A 23,350-nucleotide genomic window follows, 5' to 3' on the forward strand; every position below is an offset into this window, starting at 1 on the left:
TCCCAAAGGCTGTAACGTCTCGTACAAATGTAAACGAGCATGAGCTGTTGTAAAACACGCCAGCACCACGTTTCCAAAGGGACAGTCTTCTAAAAATTCTTCTTTCTCCTGATAATTGATCAGCATCATATCACATTCGGGGCGTTCACGATTTTCTAAGAGTTCGATGCCTTTGACTTCTAAAGTGGCATCTTGTAATTTCTGTTGTAATTCTTCTTCTTCCGTGAGATACAGGGATTTGGGTAATTGTAATCGTTGAGCAAATTTTCCCCACAAACAATTTAAAAAGAGTTTGGCAATGGTTCTTCGGACCGGATTTTTCTGGATGTCTGCCGGATTCATGGCAATGCCTTCTCGTTGCTGAATTTCCTCAATGTAATGTTGCTGCTGTTGGGCTGTTTGACAATCCTCGGGGAATCCGGAAGCTTCTTGTTTAATTTTCAAAAAGGTGTTGATATACGCTCGAAATAAGTGGTCACTGGTTTTCTCAAAATGCCAAACTTCGTAAATGCGGTCGAGACGATAGCCTAGATCTAATGCTTTGTGAAGTTCGGTGGTCACCCAGGTGCCCGTGAGACTGCGTTCAGAATCGGTGTGCTGGCACCGCTCGTCGGGTCCTAAGTTGCGCTGTTCCGCACAGGTGCGGCATAAGGGAAAGAGTAATTTACCCCCGGTCTTGTAAGGTAATACGGGGTGATACAGCTCTCGGGGTGGGAGGACACGACAACGAATGAGCCCGAAATAGTCTCTGACATCGGTGAAATGGCTGGTGATGACTTGGGGATGTTGGACGGGAAATGGCTTGTATTTCAACACGTACGGGTACAGGGAACAGACATCCACGTATCGCATGTCACCCTCCTCACAATACAGTCGTGTAGCATTGGTCCGGCCTCCGTACAAAGCGTCACGGGGATTCAAAGGATCTTGTATATCGACTCCTTGTAAAAATTCCTGTAAGTCGGGATTGGTCTGGGTCTGACGATCAAACTCGTGTTCCCATATGCTCACGACTGTATAGCCTTGGTCTTCTAAAGCACTGGCTCGTTTTAAGGTGTCCAGGTAGAGGTCTTGATACGTATGCTGAACACGATGAGGATGCATGTCAGTCAACAGATTCGGGAAACAGGTGGGACAGCCGTGCCAGTAACAGCCATAGAATTCGTACACGATACGAGATTCCTCATCATACCCATCTACTGTATAGGGTCCAAGCGTGACTTCGCCCCCATTTCTAGCATGTCGTATGCAGTGATGTTGATGTTCTAGCCAGGCGAACCATCGACAAGCTTTAGCTGAATATCGTCGTGCTGGCCGGTAGCCCATATTGGGAATGATGGCGATGGTATTTTCAACCATGAATCCTCGTCGGTAGGCTAAATTAGCCGTGCTGGCAAACGTGATGGATTCTTGAAAGGGGTCTACTTCCACCAGATCAAACAGGGTGGACTTGAAATGGGCACAACACCGGCGTAAAATATCCACATCCGAGATGCAGTAAGCTAAGAATTCTTTCTGGAAATCAAAGACTTTGCCCTCTTGTTGATGGTACCAAGTATAGAAGGCTTCACGATTGGCGGTGGACATATCGTCAGGATTGTAGAAATGAGCGGCCGGGTAAGGACCCACATACTGCTGGTTCTCTGTCGTGTTGAAAAAGTGCGGGAAATATCCTTTTTTCAATTCCGTTAATCCGAAAGCAGAGGGCATCTTGGCAAGAGCAAAGGGTAGAAAGTTGTAAGAATCGATGAATCTCAACCCCAAGACTTGCATGGATAAGATTTTACTGCCGTTCAGGATGACGGTGGGTTTGATACACGCCGTGTGAACCAGGTAATTCAAAATAAACTGCCCATCGTATCCTTTGAAATTGTGGGCAATGATGGTGGCTTCATCGTGTTTGAGTTCCACATGGCCTTGCTCATCGGTCTCGCTCTGTAAGAGCCATTCCATAAACTGTTTTAACGTGTCGGGTCCTTGAAATAGGAAGCGGCGTTGTGATCCGAATCCTTCACAATGAGAACAGGGCTTGTCGATATCCACACTGTCGCAATGTTGACACACACGTTCTGCCACGCATAAATTGGGAATGTGAATACCGTTTTCCTGACTGCATTCGAAATCGTAATAAATGTATATTTTCAACTCCTCTTCTTCTTCTTTTTCTTTCTTAGGTTTGGGTTTCGTCTGTACAAAGCAGTGATGAGGCATGGTGACGACTTTGTGACAGATGCGGCATTCGGTTTGACCCCCACACGCGTGGCGTTTTAATAATTTCTTGGACATCCATTTCTGACACTGGTTACAACGCCCCATTAAACTGCAGACCGTGGTCGTTGTATTACTGCTGTAGGGTTTTAAATGGTTCTGGTAACAAGCTGCATTTCTGAAAAATCCCTTACAATGAGGGCAATTCGTCTGAGTCCCGTCCGGGGTACAGGGGGTATCGGCTAAACAAAATGAGCATCGATGAGGACAGACGGTCCGATGATCTTCAATGTGACTGTAACCAACATCGCAATAATCGCAATAGTATCCGTTTTCCGTCACTCCAGGCATAGACACAATGGCATCGTAATGCTCGTTATCCAGCAGGATATTCAAACAAGTCCCGTACCCCGGTCCTTTGTAAATAGGTTCCAGTCGTAAACGAGTTGTATTCGTTTTGAATTGAAATATTTTCAATCGATACTGTGGGGCGAGCGCGTGCTGTAATTGCTCCCATTCACGTGGCCCACACGGCTGGTTCATAACACACCCAGCTTGTTCCATCAAGGCTATCGCTTCTCGTTTCTGATCGAGAGAATCTTTATCCCCTTTTCTCATGCGTAACCATTTCGTTTCCCATGCCGGGTCGTTTGATTTCTGGCTGTGTAGACGTGCTACCACAATAGCCCGGGACAAGCAGAGAGAATCCTCAGGATTTTGAATGCGAACGATCGCTCTCTTGGAGGTTTTGAATTTTTCCTTATCCACGTGTAGATGTTTTTTCTTAGTGCACCCGCTGCCTTGTGGATATTTGACATGGAAAAAATCCATCTGCACTGCCCCGTCGGTGATTAGGAATTCCTTTTTAGATTGCTGGACGGATTCTATTTTGTTCAGAATTTTGTCCTCGTTGAGCTGATTGGACTGCGTAAATTCGTACCAAATAGCTGAATCCAGAGACGGGTGCCGAATATTTAAACGTAGATAATCATTGGGATTGCACTGCATTTCCTGTTTCACATTTTTTAACATATCCCGGAAGAGCCGACGAATGAAGGCTGTATTTTCTTTCTCTGGAATAGGTTTGAAAGCAACATTGTAGACATTTTCCTTGACTTTAAATTTCCGTGATTGACGTCCTCGTTCCAGTTGAATTTTGTAATAATCCGAAATGAGTTTCTTTTTTCCCCCTCCCCGCTGTAAATACTGTAGTCGTCGTTGATTCTCTCTGCGGAGTTGTAATTCACGCTGCCGTTGTCTGTTCAGCTGATCATTCAAAAATCTCAATCGCTGTTCAATATAACTCCGTGGAAGTCCAGTAGGTAACTTGTCTGACATGATGTCGAAAGTGACACCCAATGCACCGCGCGCCGCTTTATATATATTACCTGTAGACAGCGCTGGGTAAAACTAGGGACCGTGCCAGCTCTGGGGATTGTACTATTGTTCTTTAATAAACATGTCAACTTAAAACCTTGTGTTATTCTTTTAGATTTAATACACTGTTATTCTTTTAGATTTAATACACAGGATTTCACTGGATTTTCAGAAAAATAGCAGGAACTCATTCCAGGAACTCAAAGCGAAAGTACCGCATCATAGACCAGCGGCCATAGGCCAGCCTATTCACCCGCTCTACAACCCCTGCTGGGGTTGACCCCGTCCTAGTGCACTCCGTTGACCCCGACACCGCTTGACCAATCAAAAACACCCTTACTTGACCTCATTTGCATAAAAAGTGCACTCAGTTGAACCCCCTATCGGGACGCCTTATACTACTACCGACGTATCAAGCACGTGGAACCAGGATGCTGATCCTTCACTTTTTTGACAACGTTCATTTTCAAAAATTATTATTTTCATACACAAACTAAGTTAATTTCACATGTGAAATAAGATTAATTGGCGGATTGGCCCCCATATCCCATTCTCTTTGGTGATAGTAATGAATGGTAAAAATGTAATAATGAATGAACTGATGGATTGAAGAACAAACGAAGCCCCCTCGCTCCAATTTATAGGAGTAAGACAGTGGCGGATTTAATGGGGGGGGGGGGCGCAATCGCCCCCCCCCCTAAAAATTTCAAAGTTACATGTAAAGTATAAATCGGGGTATCTTGTTCAGAAAAATGTACTAAACGTTAAAAGAAGCAATAATTTCTCCCACTCCCGGAGAAATAAATGACAAAATCTTTTGATTTCTTGCATTACTTTATAAGGAGAACTTAATTTTGTTCCAGAAACCCTTAAAATTTGCGTCATTTTATTAATTTCACCTTATTAGAAATGATAGAAAATAGTACAAATGACTAAATAGGAGACATATTTCAAGCCTTATAAAATAAAATCTCGGAGCTTCCGGGGGCTTCGCCCCCTGACCTCCCACCACGGCTTTGCCCTAGACCCACTGGGGCCCCAGACCCCACTGCCTCATAAAGTGGCATCCCCCGTAACCGCAATTCCTGGATCCGCCCCTGTAAGAAGTTTGGGCAATTTTACTTCAAGAGAAAATTTTAAATTCCTTTTTTCTGCTTGTCAACAATATTGTAGAAGACCATTTCTCTTCCAACTATCCCTACACTTTGAAAAACCTCTGGTGTGTCCAGGGGTCCGTGTTTGCACTGTGCCTAATTTTGAAAATTCCTATGGTGGGTTATTTTTATTTGTTGAATCCTTCAAAATGATACCATGATTACAAATATTCCACCATCCATTTATTAGATATGAGATATGGTCATTATACATTGAATCCCTAAAAGTGAAATATTTCGATTGAAATAGGCATACATAGCCCTATATAGAATTAGAAAAAACTAAATATTTAAAGTGACATTTTTCGTATGTAGTTTTCCTAATGTTGCATTTGGGTTTAACTTATTCAATGGGTCGAGATTTTGAATTTAAATTGCCCCTGTATTATCTTTGTTTATTAAATGATGTTTCAAGAATATATATAGAGTCTATGCAACTCCTGCAGTTTCTACATGCTACTACGTCACAACAAATATAAAGTTGTCTTTCTTGATTAATCAGACGACACAGGCATCTCCAGTAAAAATGGACGCTTATTTAGAATCGCCGCGCTTAATTTGAAGTATCTATAAGGGGCGTACTAAGCTAGTGATTGTAAGGTACTAATCGTAATTTTTCAGTATTTTGTATCTACTGAACATAAATTGAATAACCTTCAATAAGAATAATAGCAAGAGTTGAATATGCACGGTAACTCTGGAAGCAAACAAGCACAGGAGTCAGCAATTTTATCAATTAAGTACACACTTGGGTCATAATATAGGAATACACACATCTAACCTTATACATATGTTACATATGTATAAGGTTAGATGTGTGTATTCCTGTATTATGACCCAAGCACCTGTGATAAAGTAGAAATATATGAGAAATGGGCATAAATACTACCACTGAGGTTCGCGAGCGAAGCTTCGCTCGCTACGCTCGCGAAGCTCAATGGTACATGTAGTATTTATGCCCATTTCTCATATATTTCTACTTTATTGATAAAATTGACGACTCCTGTGGTTCAAGAGAACGGTTGATTGAATTTATTTTGCAATGTTCCATATTTTGTGCTGATTTTGTTTTCACCAAATGTAGGACAAGGCTGCCTCTACCAATGCTGTGAATCTCATACATGTACATTTAAAAACCTCCAGGGAAGGAAATCAGATAGATTAAATTAAAATGTCGGATGTAAATCTTCACTGTTAGCACACAAACTGGGTGCATAATTTTGATGGGCATCACAGGTGCTTGAGGACAGAACCCCCCCCTCCCCTCCCCTCCCCTCCCCTCCTCCCCTCCCCTGTGATATAGACCCCCAGGCCTTTTCAACTTTTTTTTCATAAATCATCTTTTTATAAGATATTTGTAATCGAGCCTATACCATCAATCCGAAAAATTACCTAAAATAAACGTTTTATAAAAATTCGTAAGTCACTCTGTTGTTGAAAAGGTGAAGATAACCAAGTGTGATCAATCTCATAACTTCTATAAAAGGTGATGATAACGAACAGTGATCAATCTCATAACTCCTATAAGAAATGCAGAATTAAGATCTGGGTAATTTAAACTCGGACTCCTGGACATGCCAGAGGTGGGATCAGGTGCCTAGGATAATTCTTGTCTCAATTCTAGTGTCACTATTGTTGATTTGCAGGTGATGTATCTCACCAATTTAGTGACTGAAATTCCACCAGTTTAATACAGACAAATCCGGCATTATCACAGTCAGGGAAATAGGCCCCCAGCAGCACAAACAATGTTAATTTACTTTTAGATAATATTCTTCTAGGTATTCAACTAGCAGAATGTTTTAGCTCACCTGAACTATAAGATTAAGTAGGCTTTTCTGATCACCCATTCTCTGTAATTAATCTGTGTGTGTTTCTGTTAACAACACTTTTCTGCTTCTTCCAGAACCACTGAGTCAATTTCAGCTGAATTTGGCACAGAACATCCTTGGGTAAAGAATTTCGAAACTGTTTAAATTTCTAGGGCAGATAATCAAGAAAAGGTAGAAATGTGGTGCGGTCTTTTAAAAATTGTCTTCTCAACAATCACTGGGCTGGAAAAGATAAAAAAAATTTGTGTGCAAAGTTTTAAGATTGTGTACATTTTATTTTTTTTTTTTAGCTCACCTGAGCTGAAAGCTCAAGTGAACTTTTCTGATCGCCTGTTGTCCGTCGTTTGTCCGTCCATCTGTATACTTTTTACAGTTTCGACTTCCTCTCTAGAACCACTGGACCAATTATAACCAAACTTGGCCAAAAGCATCCTTGGGTGAAGGGCTTTCAAGTTTGTTCAAAGGGCCATGCCCCCTTCAAAGGGGAGATAATCACAAAAATGCAAAAATAGTTTGGGGTCATTTAAAAGTCTACTTCTCAAGAACCACTGGGCCAGAAGAGCTGAATTTTACATAAAAGCTTTCTAACATAGACTCAAGTTTATTAAAATCATGGCCCCAGGGGGTTGGATGGGGCCACAAAAGGGGATCCAAATTTAACATAAAAATGTATAGGAGAAATCTTTGAAATCTTCTTTTCAAAAACCACTGGGTTAGGAGAACTGAAATTTACATGACAGCTTCCTTATATAATGCAGATTCAAGTTCGTGAAAATCATGGCCCCAGGGTGTAAGATGAAATGACAATAGGGGATCAAAGTTTTACATACAAATATATCTAGGGAAAATCTTCTCAAAATCTACTGGGCCAGGAAAATATGAAAGCTTTCTGACATAGTGCAGATTCAAGTTTGTTAAAATCATGACCCCCGGGGGTAAGATGAGGCCACACTAGGGGATCAAATTTTTACATCCTAATATGTAGGTAAAATCTTCCTCTCAACAACCACTAGACCAGAAGAGCTGAAATTTACATGAAAGCGTCCTGACATAGTGCAGATTCAAGTTTGTTAAACCCATGACCCCTGAGCTTAGGATGGAGCCACAAAAGGAGATCAAAGTTTTGATAACTAAATAAATAGGAAAAAACTCTGAAAATTTTCTCCTTAAGAACCATTGGGCTAAAGAAGTTTATGTTTGCACAAAAGCTTCCTGACATAGTGCAGATTGAAGTTTGCATGTAAAAATCATGGCCCCAGGGGGTAAGATGGGGCCACAGAGGGGATCAAAATTTTACTTACAAATATATAGGGAAAGTCATTAAAAATCTTCTGATGAAAAATCACTTGCCAGAAAAGTTTACATTTACATGAAAGCTTCATGACATAGTGCAGATTCAATTTTGTAAAAATCATGGCCCCCGGGAGTAGGTTGGGGCCACAATTGGGATGAAAGTTTTACATGCGAATATATAGGGAAAATCTTTAAATATGAGCCAAAGTGATTCTGGTGAGCAATGTGGTCCATGGACCTCTTGTTTATTTTATGGAACATGGTGAGGTCACAATAGGGATTCACAGTTTTAAAAATGAAAACAAAAGGAACCAATATTTGAATATCACTTTCCAAAGAGTAAGACCATGATTAATTAAATTAATATGCATGCATCCTGAGATAGATCTCGTGCAGATTTCAATTTCTTCAAATCATGACCCTGGAGATTAGGATGTTTTGCATTTCGAACTTGGCCTAAATGGGGTTTTCTTATTCAAGGCTAATTTCCATGACCTGTGACACACATTATTTTAAATGCGGGAGATTCAGGTTCATTCCTTCAAATAAAGGGGCCATGCCCCCTTCCAGGTTGAGATAATTGGGATACAACTTTTGTATTTAATACAATTTCAGTTTGAACCATAAACCCAAGGTTTTTATGCCCCCGAGAGCGAGGATTGGGGGGCATATTGTTTAATCCTGTCTGTCATTCTGTATAAATTCTGTCATTCTGTCTGAAACTTTAACCTTGCTAATAACTTTGAACAGTAAGTGCTATAGCTTTGATATTTCACATGAGTATTCCTTGTGACAAGACCTTTCCGTGGGTACCAACATTTTTTACCCTGTGACCTTGACCTTGGAGTTTGACCTTCATTTTGAAAACATTAATCTTGCCAATTATTTTGAACAGTAAGTGCTAGAGCTTTTAATATGAGTAATTCTTGCGACTAGACCTTTTCATGGGTACCAACATTTGTGACCTTGACCTTAGAGTTTGACCACCTTTTGAAAACTTTTACCTTGCTAATAACTTTTGAAAAGTAAGTGCTAGAGCTTTGATATTTCACATGAGTATTTCTTGTGACAAGATCTTTCCTTGCGAACCAAAATGTTTGACCCTGTGACCTTGGCCTTGGAGTTTGACCGGGTACCTGTAAAGTGCAAAATGAAATGAAATCTACAGAAACGAACCGATTTCCTTTCTGTAGGTTTTGTTTCGTTTCGGTAGATTTCGTTTCGTTTCAGTAGATTTCGTTTCGCACTTTACAGGTACCCGAGTTTGACCTACTTTTAAAAAATTTGACATTGGTCATAACTTTTATATGGTAAATTTATATTAGAGCTTTCATATTGCACATTAGCATTTCTTGTGACAAGATCTTTCTACTAGTACCAAGATATTTGTCCTTGTGACATTCGCCATCTTTGGAATTGGCCATTACCGGGGGGCATTTGTGTTTTACAAACACATCTTGTTTAAATTTTACAAAGGAATATAATACAGGAAAAGTTTACTCAAAATCAACAAGACTGATGAGAAAGTACCTCCACATAGTGTAGATTTATGCTCAAACTTCAAAGCATGGTCTACTGTTTCAGAGTGGGGAAGTGTTTGTTTTACATCTGAATATATAGGAAAATAACTTAAAAAATCATTTTCTCTAAAACCACAGTCCAAATTTTGTCAAACTGATTTGCAGCATCCTCATTCTTTGTAGATTCAAGATCACAACAGCATTACAGTCATGATCCTGGGACCTAGAAGTTGTATAGAGGAGACTGACTGTGGCTGGGTGTCGAACACCGTGCAGGAGGACCTAATGACTGGCTGGGTGTCCCCCTCCCCTTCCTGTGCAGTAGGACTTAATGACTGTCTCCAGCTGAGGACGTCTGTGTATTGTTATCAATAGAGATGGTAGTAAAAGCTGTGTTGGTAAAAAGACAGCAGGTTGTTAATAAATAAACGCTGGAATACAATGTAACGATACATAACAAAGAAAAAACGATTATTTAAGGTGTTTCTTTGTCAGTGATCAGAACTCAATGATGATTAAATTCAATATGTCTGAGAATAATATTTGCTCAAGTCCATCATCTTCCAAAAACATGCGTCTTTTTTAAAAATCTTGTATCCCAAATTTTTACATTACAAGAAACCTTTGCTGATTTGATCTTATAATTATGATATGTGAACATTTTGTATTGATAGATCTGAAGGATTATGATCAAACTGGACTGCATGAAGAACAAAGTAAAAGTGTAAGGTGATTGAAGTTGTAGTTCTTCTCAAATCCCAGGACTCACACTAAGGCCAGTCTGCTGTACTTCCAACTGATTCATAGCAACCCCTGCCCATTCAACCAAATGCCAAATCACTGATGAACCGTATGGACCATAGCAATGCCCTGCTCTTTCGACCAAGTATTAAATCACTAATGAACGGTGTGGATCAGCTAAGTAATTGGTTAGTCCCACAAGCAGGTGGTTTATATTTAATTAGGTCATCTGAGTCACTCAAGTGACCTATTGCCATCGCTCTTTGTCTGTCATCATGTGTCATCCGATAAGAAATTTACATTTTTAGCTCACCTCAAGTGAGCTTTTCTGATCAAAATTTGTCCGTTGTTTTTTGTTGTCGTCGTAAAGTTTTCACATTTTCATCCTCTTCTCAAGAACCACTGGGCCGATTTCAACCAAGCTTGCCACAAGGCATCCTTGGGTGAAGAGCTTTCAAGTTTGTTCAAATAAAGGGCCATGTTCCTTTCAAAGGGGAGATAATCACAAAAATGCAAGAATAGGTTGGGGTCATTTAAAAATCTTCTCAAGAACCACTGGGCCAGAAAAGCTGAAATTTTCATGAAAGCTTCCTGACATAGCACAGATTCAAGTTTGTTTAAATCATGGCCCCCGAGGGTTGGATGGGGCCACAATAGGAGATCAAAGTTTTACATACTAATATATAGGATAAATCTTTAAAAATCTTCTTCTTAAGAACCACTGAGCCAGGAAAGCTGAGATTTACATGAAAACTTCCTTATATAGTGCAGATTCAAGTTTGTTCAAATCATGGCCCCCGGGGGTTGGATGGGGCCACAATAGGGGATCAAAGTTTTACATACAAATATAGAGGAAAAATCTTCTCAAGAACCACTGAGACAGAAAAGCTGAGATTTACATGAAAACTTCCTTATATAGTGCAGATTCAAGTTTGTTCAAATCATGGCCTCTGGGGGCATGATGGGACCACAATAGGGGATCAAAGTTTTACATACAAATATATAGGAAAAATCTTCTTCTCAAGAACCACTGAGCCAGAAAAGCTGAGATTTACATGAAAGCTTCCTGACATAATGCAGATTCAAGTTTGTTCAAATCATGGTCCTAGGAGGTGGGATGGGGCCACAATAGGGAATCAAAGTTTTACATGCAAATATATAGGAAAAATCTTCTTTCTAAAAACCACTGGACCAGAAAACCTGAAATTTACATGAAAGTTTTCTGATAAAGTGCAGATTCAAGTTTGTTCAAATCATGGCCCCTGGGGGTTGGATGGGGCCACAATAGGGGATCAAAGTTTTACATACTATATACAGGATAAAAAATCCTTAAAAATCTTCTTCTCAAGAACCACTGAGACAGAAAAGCTGATTTTTTCATGAAAGCGTCCTTATACAGTGCAGATTAAAGTTTGTTCAAATCATGGCCCCTGGGGTTTTGGATGGGGCTACAATAGGGGATCAAAGTTTTACATAAAAATATATAAGGAAAATCTTTAAAAATCTTCTTCACAAGAAACACTGAGCCAGAAAAGCTGATATTTACATGAAAGCTTTCTGACATATTTCAGTTCAAATCATGGCCCCCAGGGGAGGATGGGGTCACAAGGGGCAGGGATCAAAGGTTTGCATACAAATATATAGAGAAAATCTTTAAATATGAGCCAAGTGACTCAGGTGAGAGATGTAGCCCTTGGGCCTCTTCTTAACTTCTGTTTGAAAAATATCAGGCCAATCATTACCATTTTTGGTTTGAAGATCTCTAGGATGAAAGGAATATAGATTGTGAAATTTATGACAATACCTCCCCGGGAGCCTTATGGGCGGGGCAAAATATGCACACAAAACAAGCCAAATTTTCAAAAATCATCTTCTCTATTTCCACACATGTAGGAGGAAAACTAAATGCATGCTTATGATGTCTTTGAAATCCTCTACTTAAATTGTGAAATTCATCAGCCTAGGGTGAGGGGTTCAGGCTTTAGGGTGGGGGGTTCAGGGCCTAGGGTGAGGGGTTCAGGCCTTAGGGTGGGGGGTTCAGGCCTTAGGGTGGGGGGTTCAGGGTCTAGGGTGAGGGGTTAAGGGCCTAGGATGAGGGGTGAGCAGTGTTTTCCATTCATTTCATTTGAACAGGCCCATTTAGAATTGTAACAGGCCAGGGGGGGGGGGGGGGGTATGGAAATTTTGGAAAATTAGACGCAAAATCCTGCATTCTGAGGCATTTCAGGGGGCAAAATGACCCTTGTTCATATGCCACTTTTTAACCTACATTTTTAAATATATACCAAAGGGTTGAACATTTTTACCTCAGACAAATTAGTCACAGTGGTGTTAAATACACACCTTTGCGATGTTTTGACTGGAAGAAATCATGTAATGTATTCGTTCGACGCTTCATTATTTTTCACTGCCATGTGTTTCTCACGCGCAAGGTGAGAGTTTAAAATATCGTCCAATCAAAATCGCCGTTTCAAAAAGCTCTCGATAAAAACATAAACAAGGAAGAAATATGAAAGATATTTATAGCCAACCAATTGCTACCGCATACATTCTTTGCAAAGATCGATCGTGTAAATCAACATCACTGAAATTGACAACATATTATTTTTTGATTTTTTATATTTGAACCGGCCAGAAAATCGTTTGAAACGGTCAATTTGGCCGGCGGCCGGTTCTTAGGGAAAACACTGAATTGCGATGTTTTGACTGGAAGAAATCATGTAATGTTTTCGTTCGACGCTTCATTATTTTTCACTGCCATGTGCTTCTCACGCGCAAGGTGAGAGTTTAAAATATCGTCCAATCAAAATCGCCGTTTCAAAAAGCTCTCGATAAAAACATAAACAAGGAAGAAATATGAAAGATATTTATAGCCAACCAATTGCTACCGCATACATTCTTTGCAAAGATCGATCATGTAAATCAACATCACTGAAATTGACAACATATTATTTTTTGATTTTTTATATTTGAACCGGCCAGAAAATCGTTTGAAACGGTCAATTTGGCCGGCGGCCGGTTCTTAGGGAAAACACTGGGTGAGGGGCCTAGGGTGGGGCCAGTATGATCATATACTGAACATGTATTAAATCTTAGAAAATCTTCTCTAGTGCCATATATTTTTGAGAAATATAATGCAGGATTATTATGTCTATGAAGCTCTCTACCTGAATTGTGAAATTCATGGCTCCTGGGTCAGGGTTCAAGTCCTTGCCATATATATTTTTGAGAAATATAATGCAGGATTATGATGTCTATGAAGCTATCTACCAGAATTGTAAAATTCATGGCTCATGGGTCAGAGGTTCAGGCTCTTGGGCAGAGCCAGTATGGCCACATAATAAAAATGTATAAAGAATTATTTTTTCTTTTCTACTTTCACAGTCATGTGAGATAAGTTAAATGCATGGTTATGATGTCCGTAGTATCCTCTTTTTAAATTGTGAAATTCATGGGTCAGGGTTTTTGTTTGGAGGGGGTTGAGGATGTCAAAAAGATTTATATTTTTTAAACTTCCAACTTTATTCTTCTGTAAATGAATATTAGGAATTGTGCACATACTTTGAAAGATCATAAACATGTACACAAAGGACTCCATATTGAGACTTAACTGCAAATATGATACTCCCTGTATGGGCTATGATACTCAGGTGACCATTAAGGGCCAAGGGCCTCTTGCTAGAATAATAGGACACCTTTAGTTTTCAATTATATGAGTTGACTTTGCTCTTTGTTGAATTATTATACCCACATTTTCTAAAGAAAGTTCGGGTGTATTATTGTTACCCTGGTCTGTCTGTCTGTCACACTTTCTTCTTCCTCAAACTCTCTTTTATTATTAAAAGTACAACTAATCTTTTGGAATATGATAGGTGGTGTCCTGTAGATGTACAGTAAGGTTTCGAAACTTTCAATTTTGTCCCGAGGGCAAAATGCGAGTAAAGAAAACCTGACATTTTTCTACCAAATCTTAATTTCCAGAACTCCTCTTACGTTTTATGCAGTAGCCATATCATATTTTGTAAGATGATTGATGATGTCCTGTAGATGAGCAAGAAGTTTTTGGATATGTCATTTTCATCCTTTGACCAAATTGGGGGTGAAAAAAACCCGATGTTTTTTCAACAACAACCCCCCCCCCCCCCCCCCGGGTTCTCATAACCCATCTTACAGTTTACGATCAGAAAATCATCATTTTGAAGATAATTGATGGTGTCCTATAGATGTGCAATAATGTTTCAGAATTTTAATTTTCACCTTGGGGTCAAAAATCGTAAGTTTTTTTTTACAGAAAATCCTGATTCCCAGAACTCTAACTGAAAGCAGTGTGCAATAAGTTTTCGGAATTTTCTTTTCACCTTGAGGGAAAAATGGGGTAGTAAAATGAACAAAATCCTGATGGTCATTGTATTATGTTATGTGCAACAAGTATATATTTGCTTTAAAGGCTGTCATCTCAACCATCTAAAAAATATATGAAAAACCCAAAAATGACGGGGGTTGGGATGACCCCGGGGTATTTGCCCATCAGAATACTCAATGCATCTTCACATGTGCAGCAGGAATATGCTATATACATGTTTGGTGTAGTGGTCAGAACCTCAAGTGTTTAAAATATATTTCAATAATTATGAAATGGATTTGGGATGACCCCAGAATTACTCCCCAACAGAATGCATCTTGACAAATGCAGCAAGAATGTATAGGGTATACTATAGTAGATTATATTTAAAGGCAAACACTTGTGTGCAAGTATTTCTGTCTTATGACAGCATCTAGTTAATTCCTGTAGATTATTCATAACTCAGAAATAGAAAATAGAAAAAACTGTCCAAAAATATATTTCATTCAATTCATATGATTTTGGCGATCATTAGTCTGAGTGGTTAGAGCATCACTCTCTAAATCACATGGCCTCTCACCTCTGGTCGGAGCGGGTTCAAATCCCGCTCGTGCCAGTGAGAAAGTTTCCCAGTTTACTTTCGGAAGGTTGGTCATCTCTTACCAGGTACATTGTATCTGGGTTCTCTCATTCACCAAGAAAAATTAGGCGCCACCAGATAACTGAAAAATTGTTGAGTGTGGTGGAAAAGAACAAAACAATATATAGAATGCATTGTCACCATAAACTAATTTTAGTCTCTATAACTGGTTGCGGTAGCTCAGTGGTAGAACGTTCACTTTGTAACTGTTAGATTGTGAGTTTGAACCCCGCTTGTTCCGTAGCTGAGTCAAACCTAAGATTTAAAGATAGGTAGTAATTGCATCTTTCGCAAATGCTTGACATTTCAAAGGTCTTAACAATGGTGTTCTCGTGTCAGGGCTGGTGTTGGCACGCTGAATAATTTCTACAACCCTGGGTGCTAAGCATAGGTCTAAACCTACAGCTGCTGACGTCTCAATATTAGTGAACATTCTTAAACGGGGACGTAAAACACAAAAAAGTTGACCAAATAATATGAGTAAATTCTTAAATGTAGACAATTCTTTACAATTCAGTTTGGGATGATTTCTATTTATCTGTGTTGATGTTGTAGGAATATTTCGATACAAGCTGTGATGGTATTGATGATGAACAGAAGATTGTGACCCTGAGTCTGAAGATCTATGATGAAGAATGGACACTGGGGCCATTAACTCTTCTGTTACAGTACTACAAAACTAAGTAAGTACTCTGACAGTAATAATGTAAGACTCTGCTCTAAATCATGGTTATCTATGTAATAGTATACATATTGAAACCACAGGGGCTAAGCCCATTTTGGGCCTGAACTCTGTGATACCATAAATATAGAAAGGGGTCTAACTCTGACCAAGTTAAAAAAAAACCTAACCACTTGCTTCAAATGTCTAAAAAAAATCTTAAACTAGGTACGCTATGCGTAATTTGTCGTTTTCCTTGCATAGATTAATGTTTTAACTATTTGCATGCCAAATTTCAAGTCACAGATTCTTGAGATAACAAAAATATACGTCATCATTCTCTCGATTTCACTTGTTTATTTTTACTAGGACATTGACCGGTCCAGGTCACAGAGTTGTTTCTCGCCTATGACAGCAGCGAAATTCCGACTAGTGTGAAAGATTTCGGACCTGTCAATTAAAATTTCACAACAATTATACGCTACTTACTTCCTCATACTTTAATAATGTTCTTCGTGTAGACGTTACATGACTTATTTTTCCTCAGGACCATCAACTGTTGACAAGATCTGGCATTTTAATGAAAACACTAAATACCCGAAATGTCAGACTTTAAAGAAGGGGAAAATTGGTAATAATAATCTAAATGAAATAGAATAAACAAAAACAAAAAATTAAAAAAGCCAAAAAATAATGTTCAATATCCTTCTCTTGGTGCAATATCACAAGAATAATGTTTTGATCAGTTTTAAGGTATTTGAGATTGTAAGTCTATCGAGTATTTAGGGCATTTGAAGCAAGTCAGGGCTCGAAATTAACATATGCCCATTAGTCTGTGACTGGTTAAAAGTCTGGCGGACTGACATACATTTGTTTTAATCAGTCCGATGGGACTGGTTAATTTTCTAAAGCATCATTTTGGAAAATATACTTATGAAATTTTATACACACATTTGGCATTCTTCGATCTGTAAATATTAGACGAATCTGGTTCGTAAAAATAAGTCCCACATTTAAGTGTTACAATATTGTCTGAGGAATATTGAGTTAAATTTTATTTTAATAACATTAACGAAATACATGTATTTTTAATTATTTCTGGAAAACTGTTGGACTGGTAAATTTTTCTGCGAACTGGTTGAAATTATACCCCATCAGTCCGGCTGGACTGGTGACATAAAAAGTTAGCTTCAAGCGCTACTTGGAGTGGTTAGTTTTTTTTATCTTTGTCAGAGTTAGACCCCTTTCTATATTTATGATATCACAGAGTTCGGGCCCAAAATGGGCTTAGCCCTAGTGATTGAAAATAAAGAGATAATTTACAGAGTAATGTTTATTATACATGTATATACAATAAAACATGATCAAACAATTAATAAAAGACACAATTAACACACAGAATAAAGTTTATTCATTATATATACAATAAAACATGATCAAACAATAAAAGACATAATTAACACACAGAATAATGTTTATTTATTATATATACAATCAAACATGATAAAACAATAAAAGACATAATTAACACACAGAATAATGTTTATTTATTATATATACAATGCAACATGATAAAACAATAAAAGACATCATTAATACACAGAATAATGTTTTTCTATTATATATATACAATAAAACATGATAAAATAATTAATAAAAGACATAATTAACACACAGAATAATGTTTATCTATTATATATACAATAAAACATGATAAAACAATAAAAGACATAATTAACACACAGAATAATGTTTATCTATTATATATACAATAAAACATGATTAAACAATAAGAGACATCATTAACACACAGAATAATGTTTATCTATTATATATACAATAAAACATGATAAAACAATAAAAGTCATCATTAACACACAGAATAATGTTTATCTATTATATATACAATAAAACATGATTAAACAATAAGAGACATCATTAACACACAGAATAATGTTTATCTATTATATATACAATAAAACATGATAAAACAATAAAAGTCATCATTAACACACAGAATAATGTTTATCTATTATATATACAATAAAACATGATCAAACAATAAAAGACATAATTAGCACACAGAATAATGTTTATCTATTATATATACAATAAAACATGATAAAACAATAAAAGACATAATTCACAAACTGAATAACGTTCAGACACAAATAAACCACCACAAATCTACTGTGTCAATACACAGGTTAGTTACACATCACAAACTCTGCTGTAATTAACACACAGCTGTAATTAACACACAGCTGTAATTAACACTGTTTAGAGATGTAATTGACAGATTTTGTAGATGTAATTAACACTTGTAATCCACACAGCTGTAATTAACACTGAAATCCACAGAGATGTGTAATTAACACTGAGTTGGTAGATGTAATTAACACTGTGATGGTAGATGTAATTAACACTGTAGAGATGTGTAATTAACACTGTTTTTATAGATATTGGATTTTCTTCACTTTAGCAGTGAACCGCTCAGCCACAAAGAGGTTGTCTCTGATGTCCACACATAAACCCCATGGAGTGCATAAATCACATTGAATGTAACGGAGGAACTGTCCGTCCTGATCTAGGATGTGGATACGGTGATTCCAACAGTCTGCTGTCAGGATGTGACTCTGGCTGTCTGTAGTGATGCCGAATGGATTAAATGATTGCTTGGTATTAGAGGGATGACCAGTGTATCTAAATCGGAGTTTTCCTGACTGATTGACCACCACTACTGCACTAGCTCCACGGTCAGCCACACAGATATCCAGGTTCTTGTTCTCACTAAGGTATTTATAGAAACCACCAGATGAGTAGAGAGGACGACCCTGATCATCAAACTGAATGCTTTGTTTCTCTGTGGAGCCGGAGTAACGCACGACTTTGGATGGTTCTCCATCATCACTGTCCATGGTAACCAGGAGATCGTTAGCCGCGGTACAGCAGACATTGCGAGATCTCCACCCCTGTAGTGTGATCACGGTCTGTATCTTTTTATTCTTTATTAAGTTTATAGTGTGTTTATACTCGTCAGTATAAACAAGATCTCCGTCCCGTGTCACTGCTATGTCTGTTGGTTTGTTCCCTGACTTGGTTTGTATTGATGTCAGTAGTTTACTCTGGAGGTTGAGCAGCTTCATGGTTTCGTTATCCCCGCATGTCCAGACTTGATCTTCACTCAGACAGCTAACACTGAATAGTTCGTTTGTATCATACCCAGTGTCTATGGTGGCGGTGACGCGCGGCTCATCAAGCAGTGGTTTGACTGGAGGAGACGATACAGCTTCTGCTGACTTCATTGTGTCGCCTTGTTCTGTGTTAATGGATAATGGCGACAGAGAACCAAACATTTCACGGAGCTTTTCTGTGTTTATTTTCTGAGGAGATAAACTCGGTAATGTGACTCGGACTTTAGGAGGTAATTGTCGGAACTCGCCATTCCTAGATTTGTAAGTAGACGTTAGAGAGACGTCCTTGGTGTTCAGTATTTTCTTCAGGTCCTCAATGATCTTTCTAAGTTCTGTAATTCTCTGTGTAATTTCATCTGTGTTTTTATCTAAGGCAGCCATATGTTTATTTTTCATCTCCTGGATGTCGGATTTCCGCTGGTTGACAATGGCAGTGACCTCCCGGTGTAAGGCTTCTCCTTGTTGGTCGGCAGCTGTTGTCAGTTTCCCGTAATTCGTTTCTAACTCGGATTTCTCAGTTTGGACACCGGACGCCATTTCTTCATATCGGGGACAAATTCTGCTCTCTAGCTCCTCTAAATCTTTTTGTAAACTTTCCGTTTTAGAACTGAATTTTTCCAGAACATCACATAAATTGTGCCCTCTATGTTTTTTTGAGACACAGGTAGAACAGACAGGAACGTCACATTCCTCACAGTAAAGTTCGCTATGTTTATCTGCGTGTGTCGGACATTTTGGGTAGTTAGGAGTAGACTTCCTGTGTAAAAAGGACACGACATTGTGTTTTTTAGATAAATCAGAAAGGTGTTCCCCAACACAGGCCTTACATAAGTGTACATTACAAAGTTCACAGTGACTCTGTAGGTCGACAGTTTCACAGAGGTCACACAGTAGGACGGTCTGGGCACTGCGCCGGGGGTGCAGCATTTCTGGTATCTGAGTCACACAAGTTCACTGTTAAAAGATAAAATAGAAAAATTAAACATGATATTAAACAATTTACAAGTTATAATTAGACCGTGATATTAAAACTAGTCATTAAATCAAATGTTCTTAAATACAATGAAAACATGATGAGTAATACATACCAAAGATACAACCCCTCCTTCATCAAAACTGCATACATTATGATCAGTGAAAGCAGATCTTTCACATTAATTATATTTTGATCGTTTAAAAAACTATCTTATTCAGTTTTAACAATTTTACGGTACTGCAGTGTTTGTCACACCCGTAAATCCAATATGGCCTCCCCGATATTTCGACCTTCCATATACAGGTTTAGTCCTGTGAATTCAATGCGCGGCGTCAGTTTGTATAGGCTATCTAGATTTAAAGTTCATATTGACCCAGTTTACTTATTTGCCAGCAATATTAAACCCTGCATATTGATTTTACCGATTTAAAACAAATACAACAATTTCAAGGGGACTATTGGCATCCAAAGAATCAATTTAATCATAAAATATGAGAGGGAATTTTTTTAAAAGACATTGAAAAGGAAGACAGTCCCCCCCCCCCCCCCCCCCCTTATTCCCCTTGTATGTACACTAAAATGCAACGTCCCTTTACCCTGTGCATTCTATGGGGAAATCGCGGATTGTTTCGTTTTTACAGGTGATCGGGTAAGGATATTCTGCTTTACGTTTTTACAGGTGATCGGGTAAGGATATTCTGCTTTAGGTTTTTACAGGTGATTAGGCAAGGATATTCTGTTTTACGTTTTTACAGGTGATTAGGCAAGGATATTCTGCTTTAGGTTTTTACAGGTGATTAGGCAAGGATATTCTGTTTTACGTTTTTACAGGTGATCAGGCAAGGATGATTCTGCTTTACACATGCGGTTTTTTGTTGTTTTTTTTCTCGTACATGTAGGTAGAATTACGGATCCAAAGTTTCGTTGCCTATATGAGAGATTGCCGAAAGTGCCACAAATCTGAAACTGTATTAACGATTTGTATCAGTAAATAACGCTAGTAAATATATAGAATTTGTGATGTAACAATATTTTTTGTTTTTGTTGTAGATTGAGTTGACTGGAATAATGAACCTCCAGATATTTTATGTAAATACAGCGTGTCTGATTAAAATTCTGTTTCACTCGCGCATGCGAGCTAATTGTGTGTTACGTGTTTGAGTTTTATGTTCTCTAGAACCGGTGAATTAGAACACAGATTGATTTAGGGATTAAATGATGCTCAGTTATTCGTTTTATGAAGGTATTATAAAACAATAGAGGCATGGGGTAATATACATATTCGGCGAAGACAGCCATCCTCTGAAACATTGACATACACTGTATAAAAATTGTGGTATGGTTTATAGTCGTACCGAACTGCGCATTGGCCATGGGAAATTAGTGAACCCTGCTTGGAGAAAAGTCTATCTGATAATTAAATCGTGCGTGGTACTTAAGCAGGTTCATAACACCATTCGGAAAGGGAAGGGGAGGATAGTCTGAGAATTTCTTAAATTTGTTGATAAGCGAAAGCAAAATAAAAAATAGATACTAATAGCGAAGGGGTACTTCAAGCGAAAATTTTAAATCCTTAAGAAATAGAGAAGGGGGGGGGGGTGTATTGATCCATCGGGGTTTGAAATTGATTTTTCACTGGCCCATATTAGCTTTATACTATTTCTATAAAAGAATTGGGGATACCATCTGTTAAAACTTTACATGTTGTAAATAACGAAACACCTTTCATTGTCAAAAGGAGGGGGTGTGACCGCCCGTTACTACCCGGAAGTATCATGTGCTTGGACTAGTGCAGAAACTGTAGCTCTCTAGGATATAAAGGGAATATACCAAAGAGTTACTGATTAATATAAATAACCACAGAGCAATAAAGCTACATCCCTGTGACTGATGACCGGAAATCTGTATATCGGAGTTTATTTACGTTGAATTTGAAAGCTTTTTATTGTTTATAAAAATTCGTTTCTTACCTCCCTGTGAAATTTTTAATTAAGAGTTTCATAAAGGCGTAAAAATAACAATTTGGAAATGAACATTGATTAGATATTTGGACAAAGAATCCGCAAATTCGCAGGAAGTGTTTCTTATTAGTTTGTTTTACACATTATAAGGGGTGGATCTAAAGGAGTGTTGGTCCAAATCGTCTGATTCCGGTGTTGTAAAATAGAACCCCCCCCCCCCGGAAAAACGGGCCCGGGATAGACATTCTTCCCGGAAAGATGGGCCTGGCATAGAATTTCCTCCTCCTAGGAAGAATTAACCCGGGCCCAATCCCCTCTCTTAGGAAATACCGTCCCAGTATAGAATTTCCCCCTAAATGACAGTACGCTCCTTCCCCCTTCTTACATTTTAGCTATGTATCCGTTTCCTGTTCTATTACTAGAATTCTCTTGCTTATCTAGACCCAGGGATTTATTTTTTTTTTAATTTTGAGAAGGTTCTTGTGTATCACAATCATCATCTTATGTTGTTGTTTTTTTAAAGGAAATTATTCAAGTCGTGTATTGGTATATCAAAATTGATTTAGACATCTCAAGTCTTTGCTGTTATTTACCACTATCTAACATCTGAAATAGTGAAGTTGGGAAGAAGTTAATGGTATTTTTTTTAAATTTCGAATTTAAATAAACGGGAAAATTAAATTACTTTTATTCATTCAGTGCATCTAATTTACTTTTCAGATATTTTAACTGTATATCTTTTAGTCGACTTTTAAGATATGACATTGGTCATCGTTAAAGTCTTTTGGGAAGCATACTGTATTTACTATATGCAATTCAAAGTTGTCAGCGTGTAAACCCAACTTCAACTTCTCAAAAAAAAAAAAAAAAAAAAAAAAAGAAATCCAATATTTTATGGATATCGTAATATTAATGAGCGTATATCTATTTCATTAAACTATAACATTTTAACAGCTCATATTTGATTCTTTTTTGTAACTTTTATTTAAAACATGTACCTCTTTATAGCAATAATAACAAATTTCATTGATTATTATCTTCAATATAAAAGCTTCTACATGAGAGGGGAAAAAATTCCGGTCGATGAAATATCGTGACAATGACGTGGGACTGCGGTTGTTGGGGAAACATCGGGAAGAATAGCGATTGTTACTTCGACAGTTTTATATTAGGGAGGGGGGATTCTATGTTGATTAATGACTATGAAACAATTGTCACCAGGATGCACAGGGGCTAAGCCTGTTCTGGGCCCGAACTCTGTGATACCATAAATCTATATTTATGGTATCACAGAGTTCGGGCCCAAAACGGGCTTAGCCCCTGTGCCAGGATGATAAGAATGCATGTATCTGCAGAAAATGAAATATGGGATGATTTTCAGAATTAAACAGGTGTATCGTGTTAAAATAACTTGTCCATTCCCATTGTTGGACTTTTATTTCATTCGTTTA

At 38.1% G+C, this 23,350-nt stretch overlaps 1 protein-coding gene across 1 annotated transcript; it reads right to left on the reverse strand.

The window, feature by feature from the left end:
• Positions 1-17,156: 17,156 nt before the first annotated feature.
• Positions 17,157-19,889, reverse strand: LOC125664165 (uncharacterized). The gene has a single exon (XM_056152611.1). It carries the CDS (start codon positions 19,887-19,889, stop codon positions 18,222-18,224), a length of 1,668 nt encoding a protein of 555 aa, XP_056008586.1. The 3' UTR covers positions 17,157-18,221.
• Between the last annotated feature and the right edge of the window lie 3,461 nt (positions 19,890-23,350).

Source organism: Ostrea edulis, chromosome 1 (genome assembly GCF_947568905.1).
Source record: "Ostrea edulis chromosome 1, xbOstEdul1.1, whole genome shotgun sequence".
In the NCBI taxonomy this organism is placed as follows: domain Eukaryota; kingdom Metazoa; phylum Mollusca; class Bivalvia; order Ostreida; family Ostreidae; genus Ostrea; species Ostrea edulis.